The 26,667-nt window shown below is 49.1% G+C and overlaps 1 protein-coding gene across 2 annotated transcripts in view; it reads left to right on the top strand.

The window, feature by feature from the left end:
- WARS1 (tryptophanyl-tRNA synthetase 1) overlaps nt 1-26,667 on the top strand; it is a 32,107-nt gene that overhangs the window by 2,996 nt on the left and 2,444 nt on the right. For both annotated transcript variants that reach the window (XM_082618982.1, XM_082618983.1), the window contains exons 2-9: nt 2,507-2,685; nt 8,535-8,748; nt 9,729-9,837; nt 16,416-16,535; nt 17,244-17,426; nt 22,520-22,620; nt 24,556-24,668; nt 24,881-25,054. In XM_082618982.1, the coding sequence (XP_082475108.1) occupies nt 2,572-2,685; nt 8,535-8,748; nt 9,729-9,837; nt 16,416-16,535; nt 17,244-17,426; nt 22,520-22,620; nt 24,556-24,668; nt 24,881-25,054 (1,128 nt within the window). In that variant the 5' untranslated portion in view covers nt 2,507-2,571. The remainder of the gene's footprint in view (nt 1-2,506; nt 2,686-8,534; nt 8,749-9,728; nt 9,838-16,415; nt 16,536-17,243; nt 17,427-22,519; nt 22,621-24,555; nt 24,669-24,880; nt 25,055-26,667) is intronic.

Genomic DNA, 26,667 nt, shown 5'->3' with positions numbered 1-26,667 from the left:
CAAAAAGAGTGACCGGGATAGTGGGCAGATGTTTGCAATGGGTGAGGAAACCAGACAGGGTACGTGGGATTAACCTGGCTCTTCCCAAGGCTCGGAAGGCTCGGTGCAGTGTCAGGACGTTCTAACAGGACTTCTCAAGTCCAGGTAGGAGAAATCTACCTTAAACTGGAATACTGCAGAGGTATTATAAGAGGATATAAACCAGAAGGGGAAAATTAAACTAGATGATTTGTGAGATTCATTCATTCAGTAAACGTCTGTTGATAGGCTACTCTGTGCCGGGTACTAGAAGCACATGAAAGAATAAAACCCAGTACTTGCATTCTCTGTGTGATGGATTTTCATAAATAACTACATGCAGTGTGAGTGCTCTAATAACCTCACTAACGAGTGCTCAGGGATCACCAAGGACAGCAACCAACTTGGCCCCGTGGGTGCAGGGGTCAGGAAAGGCTGCAGAGAGGAGCGGAGGTTTGAATTAGTAAGACAGCGGGCAGAGGAGGGTGTGAGACATTCTGGGCAGGGGGAGCAGCTGGAACTTGAGAGAGCACATGGTTGAGGGGGGCTTTGGCATCAGATCCTGGTTCGGCTACCCTGGCATGGAACCTCAGAGGATGGTTCTAACTTCCCTGAGCCGTCAGCCTCTGGTCGCTAATGCAGAGCAGATACGGTACCACCCAGCTTTGAAAGTTGGGAGAATTGGGGATCATGTGTAAAGCATCTGGGCGTGATGTTTGATCATTTGTGGCTAGAAGTAATTTTCATCACTTTGGTTGGTATTTGATATGGGCCTGAGTGTTTCTCCTCTCCAGCGCTAGTCAGAAGGTTCTTCCACATTCCTTCTCTTTTTTATGGGCCTCCCTTTCCAGGAATTGAGGCAGTTCTCAGCAAGGAGGGGAAAGAAACTGGCTGCTCTCCCATCCTGGTTTCATTATTACGGTTTCATTGACTTATATAAAGATTGGTTTAAATTTTACATATTTTTTAAACAGATATTTAACAGATGGATGAATAAAAATAAATTACCCCCTCAAATTTGTGTGTTTTGTTCATAGAGCTGCTAGAAAAAAATTTTTTAATGATTAAAGACACAAAATAGTCATTCATTAAACCTCTCCTCTGTGGCTGATGCTGTGCTGGACTATTTACTTACCCACATTATCACACTTATTCCGTGACCAGTCCTGCAAGTTAGCGTTGTTATTGTTATTCCCATTTTACAGTTGAGAAACTGAGGCGTATGACAGTTAAGTAGCCCATAGGATAATGTTTGAGAGCATAGGTTCTGGTGTCAAACTGTTTGAGTTTGTATCTCATCTCGACCACTCACTAACTGCATTATCTTGGGCAAGTGTTTTAGCCTCTCAGTTTGCTCATCTACGAAACAGAGATAACAAATCTGTCCCATAGGATTGCTGTCGGTGTAAGTGAATTAATATGTATGAGGTGCTTAGAAAAATACCAGACACTGAAGAGCTGGAGGTTCGCTGCTCTGGTGTCGCCTCATTGTCCCTGTCATCCTCCTCATTCAAGGTGTCACAGCAAGTTACAGATGGAACTGGAGTTCAGCCAAGCTCTGGAACCCTAACAAATAACACTTGTAATGGGTTTGGGCCTTGCTTTACATTTTGTAAAATGCTTCCGTGTCGTTTTTTCTCATTTCTTCTCATAACACCTTGAGGTAGGTGACAAAGTTCCTGATGGTGCTGCTTTATAGCTGAGGAAGCTGACACTCAGAAAAGGGAAGTGACCATCCCAAAAGAGGCTGATTGTGGCCAGCCTCGGCCCCAAGGCGGCCTCAGGTAGCCTGTGTGCCCCACCTCTTTTAAGGTTAATAGTAAATAATGCCTAATAGGAGGTGCAGGGACACCTTCTTCAGAGGCTAGCGGTTAAATAAGGCAGCATGTGGAGTGGACAGGCTGTATATGATTCTTACCTCACTTGGAACCCAAAAGGGATAAGGCCCTGCCTCCACCCAGACTTCCCTTCGTCTGAGAACGGAACAGCTGGCCAGCAAAGGAAGCCATTTGTTCAGCAGTATGTTGGTTATGACTGCAAAGGCCTGGGAATTCATCCCGAAAGCAATTAAGATAAAGAGTAAATAGCCATTTGCCAAATGTTTCTAGCTGTGGTGAACTTAGGGTTACTAAAGCACTTTGGTATTTGCTGCCTGAGCAGACATGAGTCCTTCCTGTGTCCTGGGCACTGGCTGAGGCACAGGGGCACCTCAGCAGATGCACACTTGCCCTTGGTTAGGAGGGGTCTTTCTCTGCCTTCCCTAAGTCTGTAAATCGCAGCGATTCCTTTCGACCTCATCATTAGCATTTGTTCTTCCTCTTTTCCCGTTTCATGGCTCCAAATTTCTGCTTATATTTTTATTAATGTTATATTATCTATGCCCTTTATTATAACTCATCTCCAACCTTTCTGGAAAGAAGAACTAGCTACGGTAAAGGAAAAACAGCTGCGATGGTTTGTTAATCTCTCTCTCTCCTCCCCCCCACAGTCTTGTCTGGACCACTGAGCAAATCTGCCAACACCCTAGCCGGCTGTGAACGCAGGTCCTGGAAAATGGCAGATGTGCCCAACGGTGAGCAGGGCTGTGGGTCCCCGCTGGAGCTGTTCAAGAACATTGCTGCTCAAGGGGAGCTCGTGAGGGCCCTCAAAGCCAGAAACGCGGCGAAGGTATGTCATTTAGTTGGGTCCTACACACACGCACACACACACACACACGTCCAAGCCACGTCTGTAGGATCCTGTTACCAGGATTCCGTTCCCTCACCACCTGAGGTGTTTTGGCTCTCAATTTAAATGTATTTTCTCCTTCATCGGCATCAATGCGTGTAGTCTAAAGGGAAGCCGCTGGGAAACACAGCAGCCGTCCACCCCGCCTCTCTCCGTTTCCTGCTCCCAGAAACAACGATTTTCAATTCTTTTAGCTGGTTCTTTTGCTGTGTAACCCCTACATCTCTCAAAACCACACATTATATTGCTCCTGATAGATGCTCAGGTTTGGGGCTTTCACTGTGGACGACAAGGAATTAGCACTTTCATAAGCACTTCCCATCCCCCCAGCCTCCATGTAAACACCGCTGACCCACTGGGTATAGCATGAGTGCTTCTCCTTTCCTGCCCAACTTTTGTTTTCTCCAGAGTTGACAGTTGTCTTAATTGCTTTTTGTTTGGCTTTTCTTTGTTTCATTTCGGGGTTTTTTGGCTGCACCTTGCAGCCAGCAGGATCTCAGTTCCCCAACCAGGGACTGAACCCGGGCCACGGCAGTGAAAGCCCAGAATCCTAACCACTAGGCCACTTGGGAACTCCCCTGCTTGGCTTTTCTTTTTCTTTTCTTTTTTAATTTGGCTGCGCCCGCCAGGTCTTAGTCGCAGCACGTGGGATCTAGGTGCAGCACGCAGGATCTTTTAGTTCCTTTCAGACTAGAAATTCATGACCTTTAATTCTCAGAAATTATATTATTTCTTTGATTTATCCTGGGGGTTTTTTTTGTTGTTGTTGTTTTCTGTTTCTTTGTGTATTTTTTTAATTCAAAGACTGGCCCTCTGAATTTCTTGGTTTTTGACTTATTTTCCTCATTTATTTTTCTTTTTGTTCTTCGTTCAGGTAGGTTTCGTCAACTTCTAACCCTCCTGTTGTTTCTCACTTATTCTATCGTTTTTGACCTCCAAGAGCTCGTCTGATCTCTGAACGCGCCTTTCCTCGTGGCTCTGCTCTTATTTCATAGCTACGCTGTCCTTCTGTCTCGGAGATCTTGGTAATAGTTTTTCCAGTGTTCTCTACCCCCTTTATAAACTCGGTTTCTTCCAAGTTAGGTTTTTGTTCCTTCTGCCTTTTGTATTAGATGCCGTCATCTGGTGTTTGGTGACGCTCAGCCGTGTAGTGGCGCTTTAGGAGGAGCGCCCAGAGCTGTGAGGGGCTTGTCGTGTGGCTTTCCCTTCCCTGGACGGCAGCCACACTGCTCCCTTGCCTTGGGAAGGCTTCAGTGTCAGGGTCTTTAGAGCTCTTCTTTGAGGCTTGTAGAGAGGACTCCTCCAATCTGCTGTCCAGAGGGTACGGGTCCGGCTGCCAGCACTGTGAGCTGAGTGGGGCAGGGGGGCTGGGCTGTGTGATCCCTCGCTGAAGCCCCCGTTCTCCGTGCCCCCGCCCCCGCTGGGCAAGGCGCCTCCAGTCTGGACACTTTTTACGCTCCTTGACGAGACGCTAAACCTCTGGATGGGGGAGGGGGGATGTACCGGCGAGGGGGGAGATCTCAATAACTGCTTCTTAGACAGACTTTCAGCCAGTGCTCCTAGTTTTATAGCCCGCTTTCACCCTCACTTCTTTGAGTATGTAGGGCCGCCAATGCCCAGACCTCTCAGGGATCCCACAGCAGTGTAAGTCCAGGCTCTGCCCAGGTTCCCCGTGTTGTCTTAGCATTTGTTCTTCTCCCGTGTTCAGTCAGGTACCACTCATCCCTCCGCTGTCCAGCTTCTGAATCTTGTTGCTGTCATCCTCTTCCTGTTCCCTTGGTCCTCGTGGGTTATGCCTTTTTTAAAGACCTCTTTGCTGTTGCTGCAGTGGCTTTTAGAAGTGTAACCCATTCGGTCTGCGTCTGTAACCATCACCCTAGCACTTCCTCTCACTCTCGGTCACCCAGCTTCTTCATGTCCATGACTTCCTCGTCTGTCACTTCCAATCCCTGTTGTCATCTTTGCAAAAATCTCTTCCTAGGTTCTCACCAGATGGTGTCAACCATCTCACAGTCACTCCAGTAGTTTACTTTGACTGCTTGGACCCTAAATAATCCATTACATTTTAAAAGAAAGAAACAGTGATATCCAAAAAAAGGAGTTGATTATTCACAGAAAGGGGTTTACAACACCAGGTAGGGCTCAATAGATGAGGCTAAGTTGTTTTAAAAAAAAAAAAAATCTGAAAACCTAAAATAAATAAAGGACCGAAATGTTGATCATTTATTCTATAAACCCATTTTAGGAACCTGACAGTGATATTTTTGTCATTTAACATTAAATTCGAATAATGTTAATAAATGCTTTTAGTTAGTAACTCTTAGTGACTCCAGTTATGTTCAGCATTTTAGCAAACAATACTTAACATGGTTGTTTTTTTTTTAACATCTTTATTGGAGTATAATTGCTTTACAATGGTGTGTTAGTTTCTGCTGTATAACAAAGTGAATCAGTTATATGTATACATATGTCCCCATATCTCCTCCCTCTTGCATCTCCCTCCCTCCCACCCTCCCTATCCCTAGGTGGTCACAAAGCACTGAGCTAATCTCCCTGTGCTAAGCAGCTGCTTAGCACTACCAAATGTCTTTTTTACATTTGGTAGTGTATATATGTCCATGCCACTCTCTCACTTTGTCCCAGCTTACCCTTCCCCCTCCCCGTGTCCTCAAGTCCATTCTCTACATCTGCATCTTTATTCCTCTCCTGCCCCTAGGTTCATCAGTACCTTTTTTTTAGATTCCGTACATGTCCGTTAGCATACGGTATTTGTTTTTCTCTTTCTGACTTACTTCACTCTGTATGACAGACTCTGGGTCCATCCACCTCACTACAAATAACTCAGTTTCGTTCCTTTTTATGGCTGAGTAATATTCCATTGTATGTATGCGCCACATCTTCTCTATCCATTCATCTGTTGATGGACACTTAGGTTGCTTCCATGTCCTGCTATTGTAAATAGAGCTGCAGTGAACATTGTTAACACAGTTTAGAATAACTTTTTCGAGGGTGGTCTTTGACTAATGAGTAGTCAGCTGACGCAACAAGAGAGATCAGAGGTTACATGATGAAACCAGAGTTAAATGGAGTAAATTTGTATCTGACCCTGAAATGTATTATACTAGAAGCACCTGATGTTTTGGAAATTCACTTGAAGTGAGCCACTCAGGGATCACCGGTCCAGTGAGGGTGCCACAGGCTCTCCCTCCACTCTCTCTGCCGTCTGTCCAGGTCATGGTCCTCGGTGTTCTTTCTGCTTCGTGTACCAAGGGAATAACACCCACTGCTTTCAGAAACAGTAACTCACAAAGCTTCCCCTGGCGGGTAGGTCGGAATCTGGGGGCTCTGACGGGAGACAGTTTGAGCAGGATTCAAGAGATGACACTGGATCATAGGGGTTAAGGTAGAGAACAGAGCCGTTTTTCTTCTCCTTTTAGTTTAAGTAAACTTTTTAAACTGAAATACACCATTCCTTCAGAAAAATGTGGAGATCACAAACAGGCAGCTCACTGAATTTTCACAAAATGACCAAACCTGTGTAACCAGCATCCTCCAGATGGAGAAACGGCACAGAAGCCACCCTCGGGCTGCTTCAGGCCCTGCCTCTACCCTCCCAAGAGAGGCCTCCACCCTGCCTCCCCCACCATGGATAGTTCCTCCTGTGTTGGAACTTTATTTAATCAGGTAGTGTATATAGAGTCTTTCATGTCTGGCGTTTTTCAGAACATCAGCTTTTTTTTTTTTTTTTTTTTTTGCGGTACGAGGGCCTCTCACTGCTGTGGCCTCTCCCGCTGTGGAGCACAGGCTCCGGACACGCAGGCTCAGCGGCCATGGCTCACGGGCCCAGCCGCTCCGCGGCACGTGGGATCCTCCCGGACCGGGGCACGAACCTGTGTCCCCTGCATCGGCAGGCAGACTCTCAACCACTGCGCCACCAGGGAAGCCCCAGAACATCAGCTTTTAAAATCTGTTTCAGTGTCCTGGTCCATGTTAGATTGAGAACAAGAAAACGGACAAGACGAGCCTGCTTGTCTGTTTCGGTCCCATTCCAGTTAACAGGTGGTCCTTGAACTGGGACCCTGGTTAGATGTTTGACTTTCAAACAGCCACCTAGTTGGAAGCTGAGTTAGGCCACATAGAGTATGAATGTCACACAGCTGGTGATTAAAGGGTAGTGACTTCAGGGCACTTCAAAGCAAGGTAATTCTCCCATAGATAACTCGATAGATCATGCTTGCTAAGCCTTTATTCTGCTGCAGGCACAGCCCAGGCACTGCCGTAATGAGGTGAGGGAAACACGCTTGCCTGTCTAAGGTAGGCCAACATCCTGTCTCTTGCATGAGGTCTATCCATGGGGCTTTTGATGCCACAACTCTGACTCGTTTAAACGACGAATTCCAGATGGTTTCGGAGTTTGAAACACAAATCTGTGCTTGCGAAATCACCCTACAGTAACAGTCCTCTGTGTCCCGGGTGCCGTACCTGACGGAGGAGCCCTCTCTGAATGGAGTTTGGTGCCGTGATGTTTCTCCCTGGGAAGCCCGGTTTATAGCACATTATGTATAAACTCTAAATGGAACTGCTTGTATTTCCCTTGGCAAGCAAATTGGACTGTGTCTATTCTTTGTGATCTAATCCAGCAAGGCCAATTATAGGAATAGAGCTTTAGGGCATAGCATGACTAACCTGCTTAATTAGGTTTGCTTTTTTAAATGCCAGGCTTCCAGGGGTGGCTAGTGTGGGCTCCTGGAAGAGAGGAGGTCTTTAATAGGTTTCCAGCTTACCCAAGGATCCATTTTACATTTGTTTTTCTTATGCTTATTTTAAAACACTAAATGTGCAAACACTTTGGACAGCTTGATAAGACTCCAAAATGCTGTAGTATAACTGTTTCCCAGTGAATCCCTCCTTAATTTATGACCTGAAAGTCTATATTTTTTCCTTGCCTTTATCTGTTTTCACAGTGTCTACTTGAGTTGCTGTTGCTGTCCTTGGTGGCATCGTTGTTTAAGTTTCCATAAATATTCATCTCAACCTGTGTGGATTGTAAAAACAAGTTCCAATGCAGAGCTCAGTGTGTTTGATTAGTGGAGCTTGTCCCATATGTTCGCTGGCATTGGTGGTGTTTAAGTAACATTTAGCACATTAACTCTGTCATAAACAACGGTGTAAATTGTGTCGCTACACGTATCCTATAATGTTTGTGGTAGTAATCCGTAGCACTAGACCAACAGATAAACAAAGGGGCTTCCCTGGTGGCACAGTGGTTAAGAATCCGCCTGCCAATGCAGGGGACATGGGTTCGAGCCCTGGTCTGGGAAGATCCCACATGCCGCGGAGCAACTAAGCCCATGCACCACAACTACTGAGCCCGTGTGCCACAACTACTGAAGCCCGCATGCCTAGAGCCCGTGCTCCGCAACAAGAGAAGCCACCGCAATGAGAAGCCTGTGCTCCACAACTAGAGAAAGCCCATGCACAGCAACAAAGACCCAACGCAGCCAGAAATAAATAAATAAAATAAATTTTTTTTAATTATAAAATAAAATACATTCAGGCCCATGACTTGCTGTGTATCCATGGGCAAGCTCCTTCACCTCTCTGAGTCTCACGTTCTTCAACTGGAAAAGGACAGTGACAGTGACGCCTTCCTCGTAGGGTTGTTGTAAGGCTAAAGGAAGTAATGTGTGTGAAAGCAGTTAGCACAACGCCACCACACAGCAGTAACATTCAGCAAACGTTAGCCACTGTCAATACGTTCAGGCTTCACCCTTGCTTCCTTTGTACAGGATGAAATTGATTCCGCAGTGAAGATGTTGTTATCCTTGAAAGTGAGCTACAAAGCTGCCACGGGGGAGGATTACAAGGCTGACTATCCTGCAAGGGAGCCGGCACCTGGGAGTGACAGTGGCCTGGATGCCACAGAAGCAGGCGAGGATTTTGTGGACCCGTGGACAGTACAGACAAGCAGTGCAAAAGGCATTGACTATGACAAGCTCATCGGTACGTTATGGGAAAAGCCCCAGCTTTTAGGAGTGGTTCCACTGAGTTGATTCCACTGATGTTTTCTAATTTGAATTAACCATACATCCAGTCAAGCTTCAATGCCAAGGGGAAGATAGATCCTAAAATCTTTTGTGGTGCATTATATTCCCAGAGGATTATTTTTAATTAACATAACAATATAAAATAAATCTCAAAATAATGATTTATAGTAGATAGCTTAGTAGAAGCTTTTTCCTTTTTTTGAGCAATGCAGAACTTGGGGAAGGTCCATTGAACTGGGCATCTTTGCAGTCATTTAAATTGTCTTTAACTTAGTGGGTACAAGTCACTCATAGATTACTTAAGGTTTCTCTTCCAGTGATACTGAGTGTGGAGCTAAACAGCTGGAAGTCAGCTGAAGAAAGATGACTCCTCACAGGTGGGAGGTCCTCACTGCCAAGCCCTTCACTGGAGGGCTTCCTGCTCAGGAAAATCCTTACTCTGAGATCACTGATGGCTGTCAAAAAAGAAACAGAACTAAAATGTTCTTACCTAAGTCTAAGCCATTTTCCATGATTTATGTATAGACTACCAATGAGGGAAAATTCTCTTGAAGACAGCCGTTAATTCGGTTAAAGACTATTTAAATTTATGGTTGTGAGTGAATATAAATTAAACCTTAATAAGCAATAAGCAGCGGGGGCATGGGTGGGTGTGTGTGTGTGTGTGGTTGCCTGGAGTTGCTAGCTAAACTGCATTCTGGATCTGTTTCCTGTCAGAATCCAATCCCAGACAAAAGAGCATTTTGTTCTGTAATTTATTTTCTGTGCTGCTGGCTGTGACCTCCACTCTGGGCTGGTGGAAGGGACCAGGCCTGAGGCCTAAAGAGGCCTGGGTCTGTTGAGACTGCGCGTGGATCCCAAGTCCTTTCCTCTCGTTTCAGCAATATCACCAAACCTCCCACCACCTAAGGTCGGCATCTCTTCTTTTTTTTCCAGTTCGGTTCGGAAGCAGTAAAATTGACAAGGAGCTGATAAACCGAATAGAGAGAGCTACAGGGCAGAGGCCGCACCGCTTCCTGCGCAGGGGCATCTTCTTCTCACACAGGTCAGGGTCTTCTCACTGCGGGACCTCCCACCCCTCCTCTTCTTTTAATGAAGAAAACTGTCAGGATGCTGTTCCCTCAAACCTCCAGACCCTTGGGGGGAGTGGTTGCCAGTTGGCAGAGGCCAGTTCCGCCTCCTGTCCTGTCAGTAACTGGCTGTGGGACGGTGCCCGTCCCTTCACCTCTGGCCCTTTGTTTATTCATCTGTAAACTGCCCACCTCACAAGGTAGAGGTCAAGTACACAGCAGATGAGATTCGTGCCAGGTTACGTGCTATCAACTATAAAATGTCACAAAACAAAAGAGATTAACGTGTCCAAGTTCAGCATTTCCCATGAGATAAGCAGGAGGCTTCCTGAAATTACATACTTCTTCCTCCTATTGTACTGGCCTACTCACAAATAATAGCCAAAGAGAAACTAATAGTATGGCTGAGTTGCTTTGCTGTGCACCTGAAACTATCACAGCATTGTTAATCGGCTATACACCAATATAAAATTAGAAGTTAAAAAAAAAATTTTTTTTTAAAAGAGAGAAACTAATAGAGCGAACATGCACAGAATATCCCTACCTGAGATCCTAAATTCCATGCAGATAACATCAGAGAACAGGCGGCTTCTGAGCGAGGTCTTGCCTCTCCCAGCCCACACATCGCCTCGGGTTGGGTTCAAGGCCACGTTCGTGGAGTTTATAGTCCGAGGTAGGGTTGTTCTGTTCCGCCCGCATGTCAGGGTTACGGAGCGCGCGTGCAGGACAGAGCTCGGCAGTCTGCCGAACACTTTAAATTCTCCAGGCAGAGGACTCCAAGCCCCGCTCAGCCCTCTTTCTGGGCAGAATACAACCAAAGCTTTTTCCTTCATTGAGATTTAATTCACATGACATACAATTCACCTTCTGAAAGTACATAATTCAGTGGGTTTTTCGGTGTATTCACGAGGTTGTGCAGCCATCACCACTGTCTAATTCCACAACATTTTCCTCGCCCCAAAGAATAACCCTCTGCCCATTAGCAGCGCTGCCCATCCCTCCGTCCCCACCAGCGCCACCGGCAACCGCTAACCTACTTCCCGTGTCCGTGGGTTTGCCTGTCCTGCACATGTCATGTAAAGAGCACCATACCACACGGGGCCTGTTGTGTCTGACGTCATTCACTGAGCAGCATGTTGTCAAAGTTCCTCCGTGGTGTATCATGTGTCAGTACTTCATTCCTTTTCATACCTGAAAAATACTTCATTGAATGGACGTACCCCCCCATTCAACAGTTGATGGACGTTTGGGGTATTTTCACTTTTGGGTTATCAATAATGCTGCTCTGAACACTTGTATACAGGCTTTTTTTTTAAAATAAATTTATTTATTTTATTTATTTATTTTTGGCTGCGTTGGGTCTTCGTTGCTGTGTGTGGGCCTCCTCTAGTTGCGGCGAGCGGGGGCTCCTCTTCGTTGCGGTGGGCGGACTTCTCACTGCAGTGGCTTCTCTTGTTGTGGAGCACGGGCTCTAGGTGCTCAGGCTTCAGTAGTTGTGGCGTGCAGGCTCAGTAGTTGTGGCACACGGGCTTAGTTGCTCCGTGGCATGTGGGATCTTCCCAGACCAGGGTTCGAACCCGTGTCCCCTGCATTGGCAGGCGGATTCTTAACCACTGCGCCACCAGGGAAGCCCCAAGCCTTGCACTTCTTTTGTTAGATTTATTCCTAAGGTTTTGTTTGTTTTGATGCTGTTGAAAATAGCGTTTTCTTCATTTCCTTTTTGGATTGTTCATGGCTATTTCTGAAGGGAAAGCGCGCTCCTGTGTGTTTCCTCTAGCTCAGTGCTCACTGCAGCCCTGCTTCACTTCTGATACTGGATATGTGGGGTTTCCACACATCAGGAGGTCCTGCAGCACAAGCTGGTGTCTTACAATTTAACCCAGTTCTGACACTGTCTACCTGGAGGTAGCGTTTGATCCCACAGGTTAAGGGCTCAGTCCCACAAGACTACCCCCCACCTCCCTAATTCAGACAGGAATCGTGAGTCCAGACCATTACCCGTGCCATAAATCAGAGGGCCCCATGACTGCTTCGTGGAGTGAATTTGCCAGAGCGTCTCACATAAGTCAGGAAAACATTTTACTTACTAGATTACCGTTTATTATAAAAGGGTATAATTCAAGAACAGCCAGATGGAAGAGATGCACAAGGCAAGGTGTGTGGGAGCACAGCGCTTCCATGGTCTCCCTGGGCACCTCTCTCCCCACTTCTCCATGTGTTCACCAACCCGGAAGCTCTCTGAAGCTGTCCTTTGGGTTTTTATAGAGGCTTCACTACATAGACGTGATTATTTAAATCACTGGCCACTGGTAAATAAACTCAATATCCAGCCCCTCCGCCCTCCCCAGAAAGTGGGACGAAGTCAGGGGGGACTGAAAGTTCCAATCCTCTAATCAGAGTTAGCTCCCCTGGGAACCAGCCTGCCTCCTTAGGTTATCTAGGGGCTTTGCAAAAGTCACTTAAGTAACATAAACTTTGTGGTTGAAAGGAGCTTATTATATGAATAACACTCCTGTCTTTATCATTCTTTTCACTTAGGAAATTCCCACAATGGTTAAAGGAGCTCTATGCTTGAAACAGGGTAGAACAAAGACCAAATATATATTTCTTATAATCAATTACAATATTGCACTACTGTATAGAAATACCACAACTGATTTTTGTTTGTTGATCTTACATGCTGCAACTTTGCTGAATTCATTTATTAGTTCTTATTTTAAAAAAAACAAAATTCAGCCACATACATTTGAAGATCTAATTATCTTTATTCAGTGATTCATAAATCACCCATCTAGCAACTAGAAAGGCTGCTCCAAGGGGTTTTACAAAATGGAAGGTTTTTACAGGGAGAAGGGTGGGGCAAGGGAGGAATTAGCAAAAGGAAAAAAAGGATTATTTTTAGGCCAGGACATCTTTTTGTGGAAGGGAATGGCAAGGGTTTTACCACGCAGATTGATTCTTGAGGGAGCGAAGGTGCAGGGCTGGAGACAGTTTACCTCCTAGACACTGAGCAGAAAATTCCAGACTGGTTGACTAAGGTTACATTTCTGGGGAAGGGGGAAAGTGCAGTCAAATCAGATATTAACTCTAGGTTTAGTATCATGGGCTTTAACATGATACCATTTTGGGCCTGTGGTTTTCTTTTTAACATTCTCTTTTTTCTTTTTTGTGGATTCTGTAGCATTTTTGTTCTATAGAATTATTTCACCTGCGAGTAAGGATAAGTTTACTTCTTCCTTTCCAACTTGGATTTCTTTTTCTTGCCTAATTGCTCTGGCTAGGAATTGTAGTCCAGTCCTTGTGAAAGTGAGCATCCTTGTCTGATTCCTGATCTTAGGGGGAAATCTTTCAGTCTTTCACCCTTGAGTAGCTGTGGGTTTTCCATAAATGCCCTTCATCATTTTAAGGAAGTTCCCTTCTCTTCTGAGTTTGTTGAGTACTTTTATCATGAAAGAATGTTGGGTTTTATCAAATCCTTTTTCTTCCTCTGTTGAGTTGATCAGGTGGCTTTTGTCATGTTTTCTGTTAATACCAGTGTATCACATTGATGGATTTTTGTATGTTGAACCAAGTTTGCATTCCTGGAACAAATTCCAGTTGATTATGGTGTGTAATCCTTTTTATACGTTGCTGGATTTGGTTTGTGAGTTGCTGAAGATTTTTTCATCTTTATTCATAAGGGACATTGGTCTGTAGTTTTCTTTTGATGTCTTTGCTTTGGGTATCAGAATAATACTGGCTTCATAGCATGAGTTGAGAAGTATTCCCTCTTCCATTTTTCTGGAAGTTTGTGAAGGATTGTTGTTAATTCTCTTTTGAAAATTTGAGAGAATTCACTAGTGAAGCCATCTGGCCCGAGGCTTTTCTTTGTGTGACTTTTTTTTATTCCTAGTTCAATTTCTTTGCTTGCTATAGGTCTGTTCAGATTTTCTGTTTCTTCTTGAGTTAGTTTTGGTAAATTTGTCTATTACATCAAGGTTGTCTAACTTGCTGGCATACAGTTGTTCCTAGTATTATTCCCTTATAATCCTTTTTACTCCTATAAAGTGCTTAGTACTGTTGATTTTGGTAATTTCAGTCTTTTGTTTTTTTAGCTCAAGCTTTATCAATTTTGTTGATCTTAAATCAAAATTTTTTATCTTAGCATTTAACAGTTCTCACTGCCCTGTGACTTATTTACTTCAGTGTAATAATGCTGTAGGCTCTTCGTTTAGGGAGGCGTAGGGCTTGAAGCTTTGGCCATGCTCAAATTTAAGAATGCCTCTCAGATCTGTAAAGTAGGTATTTGATGAGATCTGCCATGCGCTGTCGGGCTCCCTCTGCAGCTGAGGGGTCCCTGCTGGAAGCCATCCTCACAAAGCTGAGCTCAGCCTGGGAGCCTCGTCAGCACCCTGCCCTCGGGACAGCACATCGTGAGCGCTCAGAGACTTCCTACAAAGCCATCTGGAGCAGCTCAACCGGGACTTCCTCGGCGGTCCAGTGGTTAGGACTACGTGCTTCCACTGCACATGACACAGGTTCAGTCCCTGGTCGGGGAACTAAGATCCCACATGCCACACGGTGCGGCAAAAAAATAAAAAGAGCAGCTCATGTGACGGCTGTACTCTTTTTCTTTTCTACAAGCCGATAAAAGTTTGATTTGGTTACTCGTGAGAACCAAAGAAGGACTCTTTTTCCTCCAAAATCAAGTGTTTCATTCTTTCCTTATTTCAGAAGCACTGGGTGATCATTCCTTGGGGAAAAATCAAAACTATGCACAAAAACCAGAATCCCCCTAATCCTATCAGCCCAGGGATAAGCACCGTTAACCCCTGGTCTGGTAAGGAGAAGTCACTTTCAGAATACTCTTGTCTGGGTTCTCCTACCCAGACCTCTGGAAAAGGCAGCCATTCCTCTTTTATCTGGGCATACTTTGCCCAGAAACAAAGAGCATTCACACCCTGGAAGGGTGGTTTCATACCCTGCCAGATGTTGCAGTCACTGGCAGGGTTTGTTTTGTTTTGTTTTGTTTTTTGGGTTTTTTTTAACGTCTTTATTGGAGTATAATTGCTTTACAATGTGGTGTGTTAGTTTCTTCTGTATAACAAAGTGAATCAGCTATACATATACATATATCCCCATATCTCCTCCCTCTTGCATCTCCCTCCCACCCTCCCTATCCCACCCCTCTAGGTGGACACAAAGCACCAAGCTGATCTCCCTGTGCTATGCGGCTGCTTCCCACTAGCTATCTATTTTACATGTGGTAGTGTATATATGTCCATGCCACTCTCTCACTTTGTCACAGCTTACCCTTCCCCCTTCCCGTGTCCTCAAGTCCATTCTCTACGTCTGCATCTTTATTCCTGTCCTGCCCCTGGGTTCTTCAGAACCATTTTTTTTTCTTTTTAGATTCCATATATATGTGTTAGCATACGGTATTTGTTTTTCTCTGACTTACTTCATTCTGTATGACAGTCTCTAGGTCCATCCACCTCACTACAAATAACTGAATTTCGCTTTTTTATGGCTGAGTAATATTCCATTGTACATATGTGCCACATCTTCTTTATCCATTCATCTGTCGATGGACACTTAGGTTGCTTCCATGTCTTGGCTATTGTAAATAGAGCTGCAATGAACATTGTGGTACATGACTCTTTTTGAATTATGGTTTTCTCAGGGTATATGCCCCGTAGTGGGCTTGCTGGGTCATATGGTAGTTCTATTTTTCATTTTTTAAGGAACCTCCATACTGTTCTCCATAGTGGTTGTATCAATTTACATTCCCACCAACAGTGCAAGAGGGTTCCCTTTTCTCCACACCCTCTCTAGCATTTATTGTTTGTAGATTTTTTGATGACGGCCATTCTGAACCGGCAGGGGTTTTAAAAATACAGATTCCCAGACGTCACCCCAGACCCACTGGACCAGAGTCTGTGGAGGCACACCTCTGGCAGATGTTGTGTGGAAACAGCCAGCCAGGTGATTCTGATGTACCGCCAGGAGGAGGCCTCTTCGTGTGCTCTGTCAGTGGACCCCAGTCCTTGGGGAGGGTGGATGATTCCAGAATAACTCCCAGACGAAGACCTCTGGTCCCAGTGTAGCTGAGGGACCCCAAAGCAGATCTCCACCTGGGGGCATCCCTTACTTCCCTCCCTAAGTCAGGACTGTGGGAGCCCTGCGATTTCCCCCGTCTGGGCCAGCAGAGTGTTGGCGCTGCGTGGTTCTCAACAAGGACTGGGTGGTGTTGGCCTGGTGTCACTCCCAGGAAAGTGTGTGAAGCAGGCAGTATGTCGACATCGATACTTGGAGGAATTCCAAGAGAGATCCAGTGGCTGATCAACATTTAAATACATTATTCCCAACCTACATGTCTTACACTTTTAAAACAATCACAGGAGAACCAGTTCACAAGAAGTTTCCTGTCGTTTTTACAGCATAAGCGCCAAGGATAACAAGCCCTAGTGATTATCCGGGTTGTTTTGTCTGTTTATCGTTTCCAAATGAGCATTCACACCACGATTTTTTTCTCAGAACATCACACTATTTTCTTTTCTCCTTTTTCCTTTAGAGACATGCATCAAATTCTTGATGCCTATGAAAATAAGAAACCATTTTATCTGTATACGGGCAGGGGCCCCTCTTCTGAAGCAATGCACGTAGGTCACCTCATCCCGTTTATCTTCACAAAGTAAGTATTGCGTCGTATGACTGTTCTCACTTGTATTAGTGAATCAGAAACGTTAGTCACATTACTGATCGAGTATGGTGTATAAAATTATTTTGTTATTTTGAAATTCTTTTGAACCATGGAGAGACTAAATCAGCAGTATATCTGCCAATCATAGATAATAAATATATTATTTTGCCAAAAAAAAAAAGAAAAGAAATGTTGGTCACAAACCTTGTCTAGAACTGACAAGACAGTACTAGTTCACGTCTGCTTGAACAACCAAGGTCTTGGGGAGTTGCTGCCTTTGTGGCTTCTCTTCACCCTGTTCCTGGTGTCGCTTTAGCGGGATGTGGGTGGTGGAGAGAGCACTGCTTTGGAGTCAGTGGACCTGCGTCCTCCTCTTCCCCTGTCCATGTGACCGTAGAAGAGTTACTTCTCTGGGCCTTAGTTTCCACATCTGCCAGAGGGAGTGATAATACCTACCCCCTACAGTTCTCGTAAGGCTTCAAAATAAAGTGTGCAGGGAAGCCAGCGCAGAGCTGACGTGGTAATAAACAGTGGTCGCCCTTATTAACAGGAGTCAAATTCACAGTGTGATCAGAGCGTGTGATTTTGTGGGCAGGGACGTTTTGACATACACTGTGAGCAGGAACCATGTTTTCAGAGGCACGGGGGCGTTCTTCTGCAGGGAGATGAGATGACGGCCTTCCTCCCCCCGTCTCTTAGGTGGCTGCAGGATGTGTTCAACGTGCCCTTGGTCATCCAGATGACCGACGACGAGAAGTACCTGTGGAAGGACCTGACCCTGGACCAGGCCTACGGCTACACTGTGGAGAACGCCAAGGACATCATCGCCTGCGGCTTTGACATCAAGAAGACCTTCATCTTCTCTGACCTTGACTACATGGGGTAAGGAGAGAACGCCCGGCTGCCTTTTAAATAAGTAGATGCAGATTGTAGAGAAGTCGTCACGGCCACGGCTGCAGCTGAAACACCGGAAGCATCTCGAGGTCTGGAAGACGTTTTTCTTCCCTTATTAAACGTTATGGTCTAGTTTATTGGTTTATTGACAAATACGATTTCCATCCTCAGCTTGTGACAGCTGTGCATCTGTGTCGTAGTTTCTCTCCACGGATGGTCAGTTGTGCCAGTTTGGGTGTCTTTCTCTTTCTCAGTGTACCTTTTTCCCTACAGAGAAAAGACTCACTGGCGACACAGTTTCCTCACAGTCTAGTTAAACCAGACACTTAATAGTCCAAAAGATTTCCTTCTGGAAGTCCTCAAACTGTAACTTCTGCGGTTTTGAACTTCATTCCAGACAGCTACCAAAAAGTGTGTTAGAAAAGTAAGACTCTGTCCACCGTCCCACGAAGAATGCTCTTCAGGTCACCAAGTACGGCATGAGCCCCTAGATGTGGTGCTCCCTGCGCGGCTCTGGCCATCCATGGGGGATGGTGATTGAGGGCCCAACTTGCTGGTGGACTGTGGCCCCTGTTAGGAGATTCATTAGAGGCCCACACAGGGTGTAATGGAAACACCAAAGGGCTGCGTGAGCAGTAAGTGCAGAGGACCTTGCTGATTAGCATTGCCCCAGAAGGGTCCCTTTTGTAACTACTGAAATCTAAGGGGTAGCTTCACAGCCATTGAGAGAAATACATGCCTTGGTATGAAATCTGACCTTTCTAGCAGCCAGTAAATGAATGAATTTTCTAATTTTACCTATTACATATTTTTAATCACTCTCTTGTGGGCACAGAGGCATTGTGGGGTCCATGAAGAAACATGACCTTCCAAGGGAGGAAAATAGACCTGGGTTCGAGTCCCAGGTCTCCTCTGTTCAGGGTCTGTGAGTCAACAAGTCTGGTCCATGAAATAGGGTTAGATGAGACCTTAGCTGTCACCGTTATTATCATTTTCACGACACTTAGTTTTATTTCTCTCCCCCTATTCCTTAAAAGAACCTGATTCAACTGCTTGACCCCATAGACACACCACGGGCTCTGCTGCTCTTTTTAGGACAAGGCAGTGCTGGCATCACACAGTCACCGGCATCCTTTTGTGCAGCCTCTTCCCACCCACCGTGGCCCCTCTCGGCCTCTCGGCCCCCACCAGCCAGCGCTCTTTCTAAAAGGCAGGTGTGGCTCAGTCCCCTGCTCACAGCTTTCCTGGTTCTCCATCATCATCAGGATAAAGTTCTCGCTTTCTCCTTTGCACACCAGCCCCTTGTGATTTGGCCTGTGTTCCTCTCTGGTCACCGCGCCCTCCAGCTAGACAGAACAATTAGCTGTTCCACACCCTCGCCTTTGTCCCTGCTCTTCTCTGCCCTGACCCCGGGAATCCCAGCTCCGCGGATTCCTATGCTGTCTTCCAAACACGTGGTCAAGCACCGCCTCCTCCTGGGAGCTGTCCCTCCTGCAGCCAGATTTAGGTACCCCTCTCTGGTCTGCCTGTGCCCCGGCCCCCCCTCTGGTGCAGTGTGAGGGGTTGTCCTCTTGCACTAGACCAGTAAAGCAGCGGTCACGGGGTGCTCGCTGTGGCAGGTGCCCCCCAAGGCCCCGAGAACACAGCACTGAGCCAAACAAAGTCCCCCGTTGTGGTGCTGAGATGTTGGTGGGACAGAAACAAACGCCTCTGACGAGTCCGTGAGAATGTCGGGGCGGGGGCGTGAGAAGACTGCCATGGCCCACCGTGCTTCCAGCTCGTTCTGAGAGAACGTGGCATCTGTGGCGACTGGTGTCCACCCTGTCTTTCTGGTACCTGCAGCTTCAGTTCTGACGCCTTTGCTCCCTGAGAACTTCCTTCTTCTTTATGAACGTGGAGTAAAGATGAAAACCCAGACGAAGGGCCTGTCCTAGCTCTTCTTAGGTATTTTAGGTTGAACCTAAAGTTAGGAGGGACATTTAAATGTTAAAGTCTGTTTTCAAGTGTCTTTTTCCCTTTAAGAGTTTCTTCTAAACACTCAAGCACTTTGCTTTTTTCTTGAAGATTAACTCAAAATCTAAGTCTCTGACTTCATAAAGCTCCTTCCCCAGCCAATCTTCCTTACAAACAAGAAACACAGCAAAGCGTCCTCCACCCTCTCGGGGGGCTCCATGGGGGAAGGAGCTGGTGCTGGGGCTGAGGCTTCCCGCCACCCTGTCCTCCCACACGTTTGGGCCCAGAGGGGCCTTCCTGCCAGGACCCCCGAGGGGTGGAAGGACACTGCTCCGGGAATCTGAAAGCCAGTGCTCCAGACCCAGCTCTGTTCTGGGTTTGGTTCGGTTCCTGTGGGCAAGTCCTTCAGTTCTCTGAGCCCCCGTCTTCCTGTGCAGTGGGGGGTTTGTACTAGTGAGGGGTGGTCTAGCCGAGGGGTTCCGAGTGCCCTGCCTGGGCTCGCGCCCTGACCGCCACCTCCTGTGTGACTCGGGCAGCGAGTGTTGGACAGGTGTTTATTGAGCATCTATTGCATGTCAGACTGATGCCGGGGGTTCAGCAGCCAAGTATCCAGCCGGTCCGTCAGGTTCTCTCTAACGGGAGTTAACAGGTAGTAAACCAGGTGAGAAGGAGTGTTGTGAGGACAAAGGAAGAGCAGAAGGACAGGATGGTTAGCTCAGTGGTTAGGATGGTTAGGACAGGATGGTTAGCTCAGTGGACGGGAGCACCTGCGCTGCCAGTTCATGAGGACTGACCACTGAATCGCTGCGTGTGGAGTGCTTCCAGCAGAGCCTGGCCCTGGTGAGCGCTCAGCGTCACTCTTTTTTTTTTTTTTTTCTTTTTTTTTTTTTTTTGCGGTATGCGGGCCTCTCACTGTTGTGGCCTCTCCCGTTGCGGAGCACAGGCTCCGGATGCACAGGCCCAGCGGCCATGGCTCACGGGCCCAGCCGCTCCGCGGCATGTGGGATCTTCCCAGACTGGGGCACGAACCCGTATCCCCTGCATCGGCAGGCGGACTCCCAACCACTGCGCCACCAGGGAGGCCCTCAGCGTCACTCTTGAAAATCTCTTCCAACTTAGAATCCCGTCGCTCACATGCCTGCCTGCGTGAGGAAATCCAGGCCACGTTCTCCAAGCTACGTGATTGTGAAGGGCAGGTGTTCTCGGGGGCAAACTGGTGCCCAGCCCTCGTTTACAGGATGCAGCCGGGTCTGTTCCTGGTCCCCAAGGTGAAGCCTCGGGGTGTGTCACGCCGCATCGGCACAGGGGCGAGCCCGGGGGACAGACTTCCCTGGGGGGTTGGCGGGGTGTGGCCACGCTCTCTGTGCAGCCAGAAGGCCACCCGGCCTCCAAGAACGGTCAAGGCGGTCTTCTTCAGGAGCACCGCTTCTGACGCTAGGGGTGCTGTAGACTTGCCCTCCTTGTGGGGCTTGGAGGCCACCTTATGCAGGACGACCCCAGACAGAAGGGGATGGGCCTACCGGCTGATCTGCCCAGGGGACTAGCATGGACGGTCGCCTCAACCCCAGGGTGCACGGAGTTCTTGTCCATCCCCCCCGGTGGTGGACAGCCCTGGTCCCCGCCAGGCGTAGGCAGCATGAGGCCGGCTGCTTCCCCCCAGGAGACCCCTGGCACGGGAGGGCGCTCCCGTTCCGGCAGGGTGAGCGAGCGGGCATCTCTCCCGGTGGCTATCCCGCTCTGCTCCCTGGGGTGTTCAGTATACGTCAGGGGGTGTCGGGGGGGGGACCTGTGCTCGCAGCGCTTTGCTTGTCGCCGTTGCTCCTGGCGCGCCCTCCGCAGCACTGTTCCCACCCTGGCCGGTGCCCCACGCTGCCCTTGCTCCCTGTCTGAGTGGGACTCTGCTCAACTCAAACAGACCCTGCTGCGGTGGCCTTGGCCACCCAGGCAGCCGGCATCCCTGCACTTCTGACACTCGCCCCCTGCCTGCCCAGAGCCGTTCGGTGGCCCTCCGTCAGGGCCAGAAGCCTTAAACTCTTCAAACACTGTGAGATGTGGTGAGAAAAGCACGGGCCTTGGGGCCAGACGAGCCTGGGTTTGGATCCCAGGTCCTAGAGTCACTAGGTCTGTGACCATAACCTCTCTGAGCCTCTGGGAAAGTGGAGGCGAAGCTGCCGCCTCACAGGGGAGCTGGGCGGTGGCCGGGTATCTCCCGCACTCAGCACAGCTCCTGCCCCCGATAGTAAACGGCAGCTTTCCTGCCTTTTCCCTTTTTATCTTTCTGGTGCCTGACACACAATAGGGCCTGGAGGAGAAGCTACTGAATATGGTGTCAAAAGGTGCAGTGTAAGAAGCCCCTCTGGGTTCAGCCTAGTTCCTTCTAATAGAATGGCTGCCACAGATCCAGGCCTCGTATTCACACCCCTCACTACCCAGGAGAGTTCGCCCTGTCCAGACAGCCTGGCTGCCCCACGGTGGAGGGCACAGTGGTGGCCGGGTGCAGGGAGGACCAGCTGCACTGAGACAGACCCTCCTTCCTGGGCCCGTCAGTTGCTATCCGGACACTCCATCCAGCAACAAGTTGCAAATACCCTTGAACAACGAGGAGGTTAACCCACGTATAACTCACAGTCGGCCCTCCACAGCCTCGGTGCCCCACATCCGTGGATTCAACAAGCCAAGACCACGTAGCACTGCATTGTTAACTATTGAAAAGTACCACGTGTAAGTGGACCCGCGTTGTTCCAGGGTCAACGGTAATCTCCCACGAGAAAGCACACAGTCCGTCTCAACAGAAAAGCTGCACTGGGGCCCCCAAACTTAAAGCCCCACATGCTCAGCCAGTGACCCTGGCAGAATTTAAATATCTCATGTTAGCCGCTGCGTTAACCACTGAATCCGGTGTGTTCTTGCCTTATTTGCTTTTCAGCTTCATGTTGATTTCCTTCCACAGGTAGAGGTGTGTTCGCCTCGCCTGCCGCAGGCATCTTTGCGTACAGGGGCCGTCACAGCGCCTTCCTCCCCAGTGTGTCCCGGCCTGTGTCTGGCCTGCCATGTTGTACCATCTGCTGCTTTGCCCTCAGTGGACGCCACCCTCTGGGTCCGGGGTTTGATTCTGATTGTCTTTGCAGGATGAGCCCAGGCTTCTACAAGAACGTGGTGAAGATACAGAAGCACGTCACCTTCAACCAAGTGAAAGGCATTTTCGGCTTCACTGACAGTGACTGCATCGGTAAGGAGCCACTGCTGCCCGCGGTCCCCACCCAGCTGCCCTCAGAAAGGAGCCGAGCTCAGCAGGAGGCAGGTTGATGCGCTTGGTGCCTGCCCGGGGCTGAGCTCTCTCTGAGATGGTAGCATTTGCAGTTTGTCTCTTTAAATAGGTGGGTTTTCCCTGGAACATCAAGAGCTGGTGTGATGCATTTGGCCCCTTTTCTGGGCCATGTGGAGCTATCCCTCGGGACACCCTCTGTCCCTCTCCTTAGTCATCCGGTTTAAGGTTTAGAAGGAAGAGAAGGGTACGGATGGCTTCTGTTCTCTGCCTGCTCCTGGGACCCCAGTCAGTGTGGGAGGCCTTGGTGGGGGCCCAGGGGCTGCAGGAGGGCCTGCTCTATGGCCGGAATCTGCCGTCTTCGTCTCCCTGGACCTCAGCTTCCCCACCTGCAAAAGGAGGGTCCTGACCGGAGGCCCTAGGAAGCCCACCCTGCCTGCCCTCCCTCGCTCTCCTTCCAGGCTTGTCCCCAGCGGATAGGCCCCCTTTGCCCACGTTTACGCCCCTTTCCCTCTATCTCCCTCCATGCCCCTTTCAGATGCATTGGCTTTCTCTCCTTTGAGACCCTTAGCTCCTTGAGCAGAGAATCAATCCTGAGACTAGTGGCTGGGTCTCCGGACCCCCTCCCCTTTATTTTGGGTGCACGGCCCCAGGCCTAGCAGCTGCCAACCTGGGTAGCTCCCAGGATGTGCCTGCAGGCGCTCTGTGCCGGGTGTGCCTGCTGGGAGGGAGCACATTCCAGAGCCCACTGTGAGGGGAGGGCCTGTAAGGAAGAGTGCAGAGAGAAATGCGCAGAGGCCTTATTGGGAGGCTTTTCACATCAGCAGAACCCTTTGATGTTTAGGTCAGATCCATTCCTGACAACTGGGGCATAAACCCTGTGCTTCTGAAAGGGCTTTTTAACCCTGGGAATCCCGGCATCGAGTGGAGCGGCGTCTCCCTGAAGGCTGCCCAAGCGAGCAGGGAGAAGCAGGCATGACAAGGAGCTGCATCCACTTTGCTGCCAGGAGACCTGGGCTCGGACCCTGGCTCAGCCACTTACTGACTGCGCACTAGTCTCGGGAAACCACACAGGCAGTCTGAACCTGGTGTCCGCGTGCACAAAATGGGGACGACAGTGACACCTTCTCCATAGAGTCGTGGGGCGTAGACGAGCCCAGGGAAGGCCCTGAGCCGGAGCCGGGGATGCTCAGTGCTGTAAACGGGGTGCTGGTGCCAATGGCAGCTGCCACATGGACACCCCGAGGCAGAAAGGAACCCAGAAATGAGGTGTGTCTCCGCAGAGGGGAGGAAACAGCTGCCGGGAAAGAGCATCACAGAGACAGCATTTCAGGGCTGGAGCCATGTGGGCTATCTGGGAAATGCCTGAGCAGCGCAGAGGGATAGACTGGCCCAGCTCCACTTATCAAGGGTCACACCAAGATCCATGCCCTTTGACCCCAGAGCTCCGCTTCTGCAGGTCTAAGCAAACGGCAGTAGCAGTGTTGACAACGGCGGCATCCACAACATTGAGGACAGTTTATGTACCAAGATGTCCTCCTTTATAATAATTCACGCTGCGGAACCACCCAGACGCCCAGGGGTACAGAATGGCTGACTCTCTAGGGTACCTGTATGGGATAGAGTGTGGGTAAATGTTACAAAGCGGAACCTGCAAAGAACAGACCAGAGGAGAAGCACAACTGAAACGCAGAGGGTGAAAGGGAGAGAAAATGGGTGACAAGAGACACAAACTGGGACTATAGGGGTTTTCTTCTTCCTTCTACTCTTCTGTAGTTGTCAGGTTTTCTTTAATGACTGTTACCTTTCCGGTGGGGAGAAAGCGGATTTTTGTTCCCCCTTTTGCAGCTCCAGCAGGCAGCGGTCTCGGGTATAAAGATGTTTTTTCCTCCTTTCCAGGGAAGATCAGTTTTCCTGCCATCCAGGCCGCTCCCTCCTTCAGCAACTCGTTCCCCCAGATCTTCCGAGACCGGACAGACGTCCAGTGCCTCATCCCGTGTGCCATCGACCAGGTCAGGAGGCAGCGCCAGGGTTGTGTCATCCTGGGTGTTGCAGGAGGTTCTTGGCCCTCTTCGGTGGGAAGGGAGGGTCTAAAAGGTGTTGCGGGGCGGAGCTGATTCTTTGAACTCACCGGAAGCTCGGGGGTTGCTGTGAGGCCCGCTCGGGGGTTGCTCGCGGGCTAGCAGCTGGCCCACTTCTCCCACTGTCCCCTCCCTCCCCACAGGACCCATACTTCAGGATGACCAGAGACGTGGCCCCCAGGATCGGCTACCCTAAGCCAGCCCTGCTGCACTCGACCTTCTTCCCCGCCCTGCAGGGGGCGCAGACCAAGATGAGCGCCAGCGACCCCAACTCCTCCATCTTCCTCACGGACACGGCCAAGCAGATCAAGACCAAGGTGAGCGCTGCCCGGGGCGCGGGCAGCCTCTGCGCAGGGCCACCCCACGGGGAGACACACACGCGTGGTGCTGCTCTGTCCTTTGGCCTCCGCTGCCACGGGGTCCTGAATGCCAGGGTCCAGGCAGCCTGTCCCCGTTCCCAGATAACAGGGGGATTTTCTTATTTGTGTCTTTTCATGTGGGCAAGACTTTGGAATTTTTTTCTTTTTTTTTCTTCTCTGATTCCCTCACCAACGCTGTTCGGGAAGCAAAATCACGGCAATTTTCTTTAGTTACAGTTAAACAATAGAAAAAACGTAGTGTATTTCTGGGCATCAGCCGTATTCCAGGAGCTGGGCCAGGTGCTTTCTTTACGTTTCTCGGTTTTAATTCTCACTGGGAGATAGTGGTGTGTTCCCTTTAAAGACAAGAAGGACGAGGCCCAGAGCAGATGACCAGCTTGACCAGGTTTCCACCGGAAACCAGGAGATGCCCTCCCGGACCACGAGCTGCCGTTACCAAGCTGGCTGCCGGGGTCATGAGCACCCTGTGGGGCAGGACAGGGTCAGGCCAGGCCCTTGTTCCCAATCCCCAAGCCCACCTTCAACTCCAGAAGCAGAATCTCCACGCCAGCCAGGAGAGGGGGCATCCGCTCCAGGCCCCTCCCACGGATAACAACAGCAGAGTGCTGGGGACACGGCAGCTTGGCTGCGTGATCACCTGCCATGTGCTCACCTGTGCGAGCTCACTGAGTCCTGACAGCCACCCCGGGGTCTGCGTCCATTCTGTAAGCAAGGAAGTAGGGCTCAGAGGGGTCCGGCAGCTTCCCTACGTTCACACAGCTGGGAAGCAGTGGGGCAGGGCCATAACCCGGGTCCCGCACGGCTTGGGCCCTCGGGTGGCCTGGAGGCAGGAGCCCTGGGTCGTCTGGGCCCCGCCACTTACCTGCCATTGGTGAGTGACCATGGCTGTCCAGGTGTCACTGTCAAGTGGGAGCAGCTGTACAGAACTGCAGACTAGGGGCAGGGCTTCCATGAGATCACACATAAAAGTGGTTGCACACTGTAGAGTGCCACCCAAATTTAAGATTTCAGTTCAAACGTGGATCGTTGGACCGCTCCTTTGTCATGCGGGCCAAAACGTGCCTCCCGCCTCCCTGGGACGTCACGCCCGGGGAGAGGTGGGAGCTTCCGCTGTCCCTCAGAGCCGCTGGCACTCCCACCAGAAAGTCCAGCTTTCTCTGGCCTCACTCGTGGCCGCCAGCCTCTGCCCCTGATGTTAGTCTGCGATTCTGGATGATCCCGTTAGGAATCTGCCCCGGAGCCCTGCTGGGAGGCTTACCAAACGTCTCCACTGAGACTGTCAACGCACCCTTTTCCGGAAGAAAATGAGGGTGACGTTTGGACGTGATAGGTTTCTCAAATAGTCGTTGAAAGAACGTTGAAGGAACTTTGTCTCCCCTTTTTGGCTTTTCTTCTCTTACCTCTTGACCCTGATTTCTCTAAGATTATCTTCAATCCTACAAACCATTTTGTTAGTTTCTGAGTCTTTCTTTCTTCAGCTTCTCGAAGTGCCTGTCTTTAGCGGGGGCACCGCCTGCGGGCCCTGTCCACCTCAGCGCTCCTCACGGGTT

The sequence above is a fragment of the Mesoplodon mirus genome (genome assembly GCF_964341445.2).
Source record: "Mesoplodon mirus genome assembly, chromosome: 4".
Lineage (NCBI taxonomy): Eukaryota > Metazoa > Chordata > Mammalia > Artiodactyla > Ziphiidae > Mesoplodon > Mesoplodon mirus.
The sequence above is the reverse complement of the archived record's forward strand: the minus strand, read 5'-3'. Positions and strand labels throughout refer to the sequence as shown.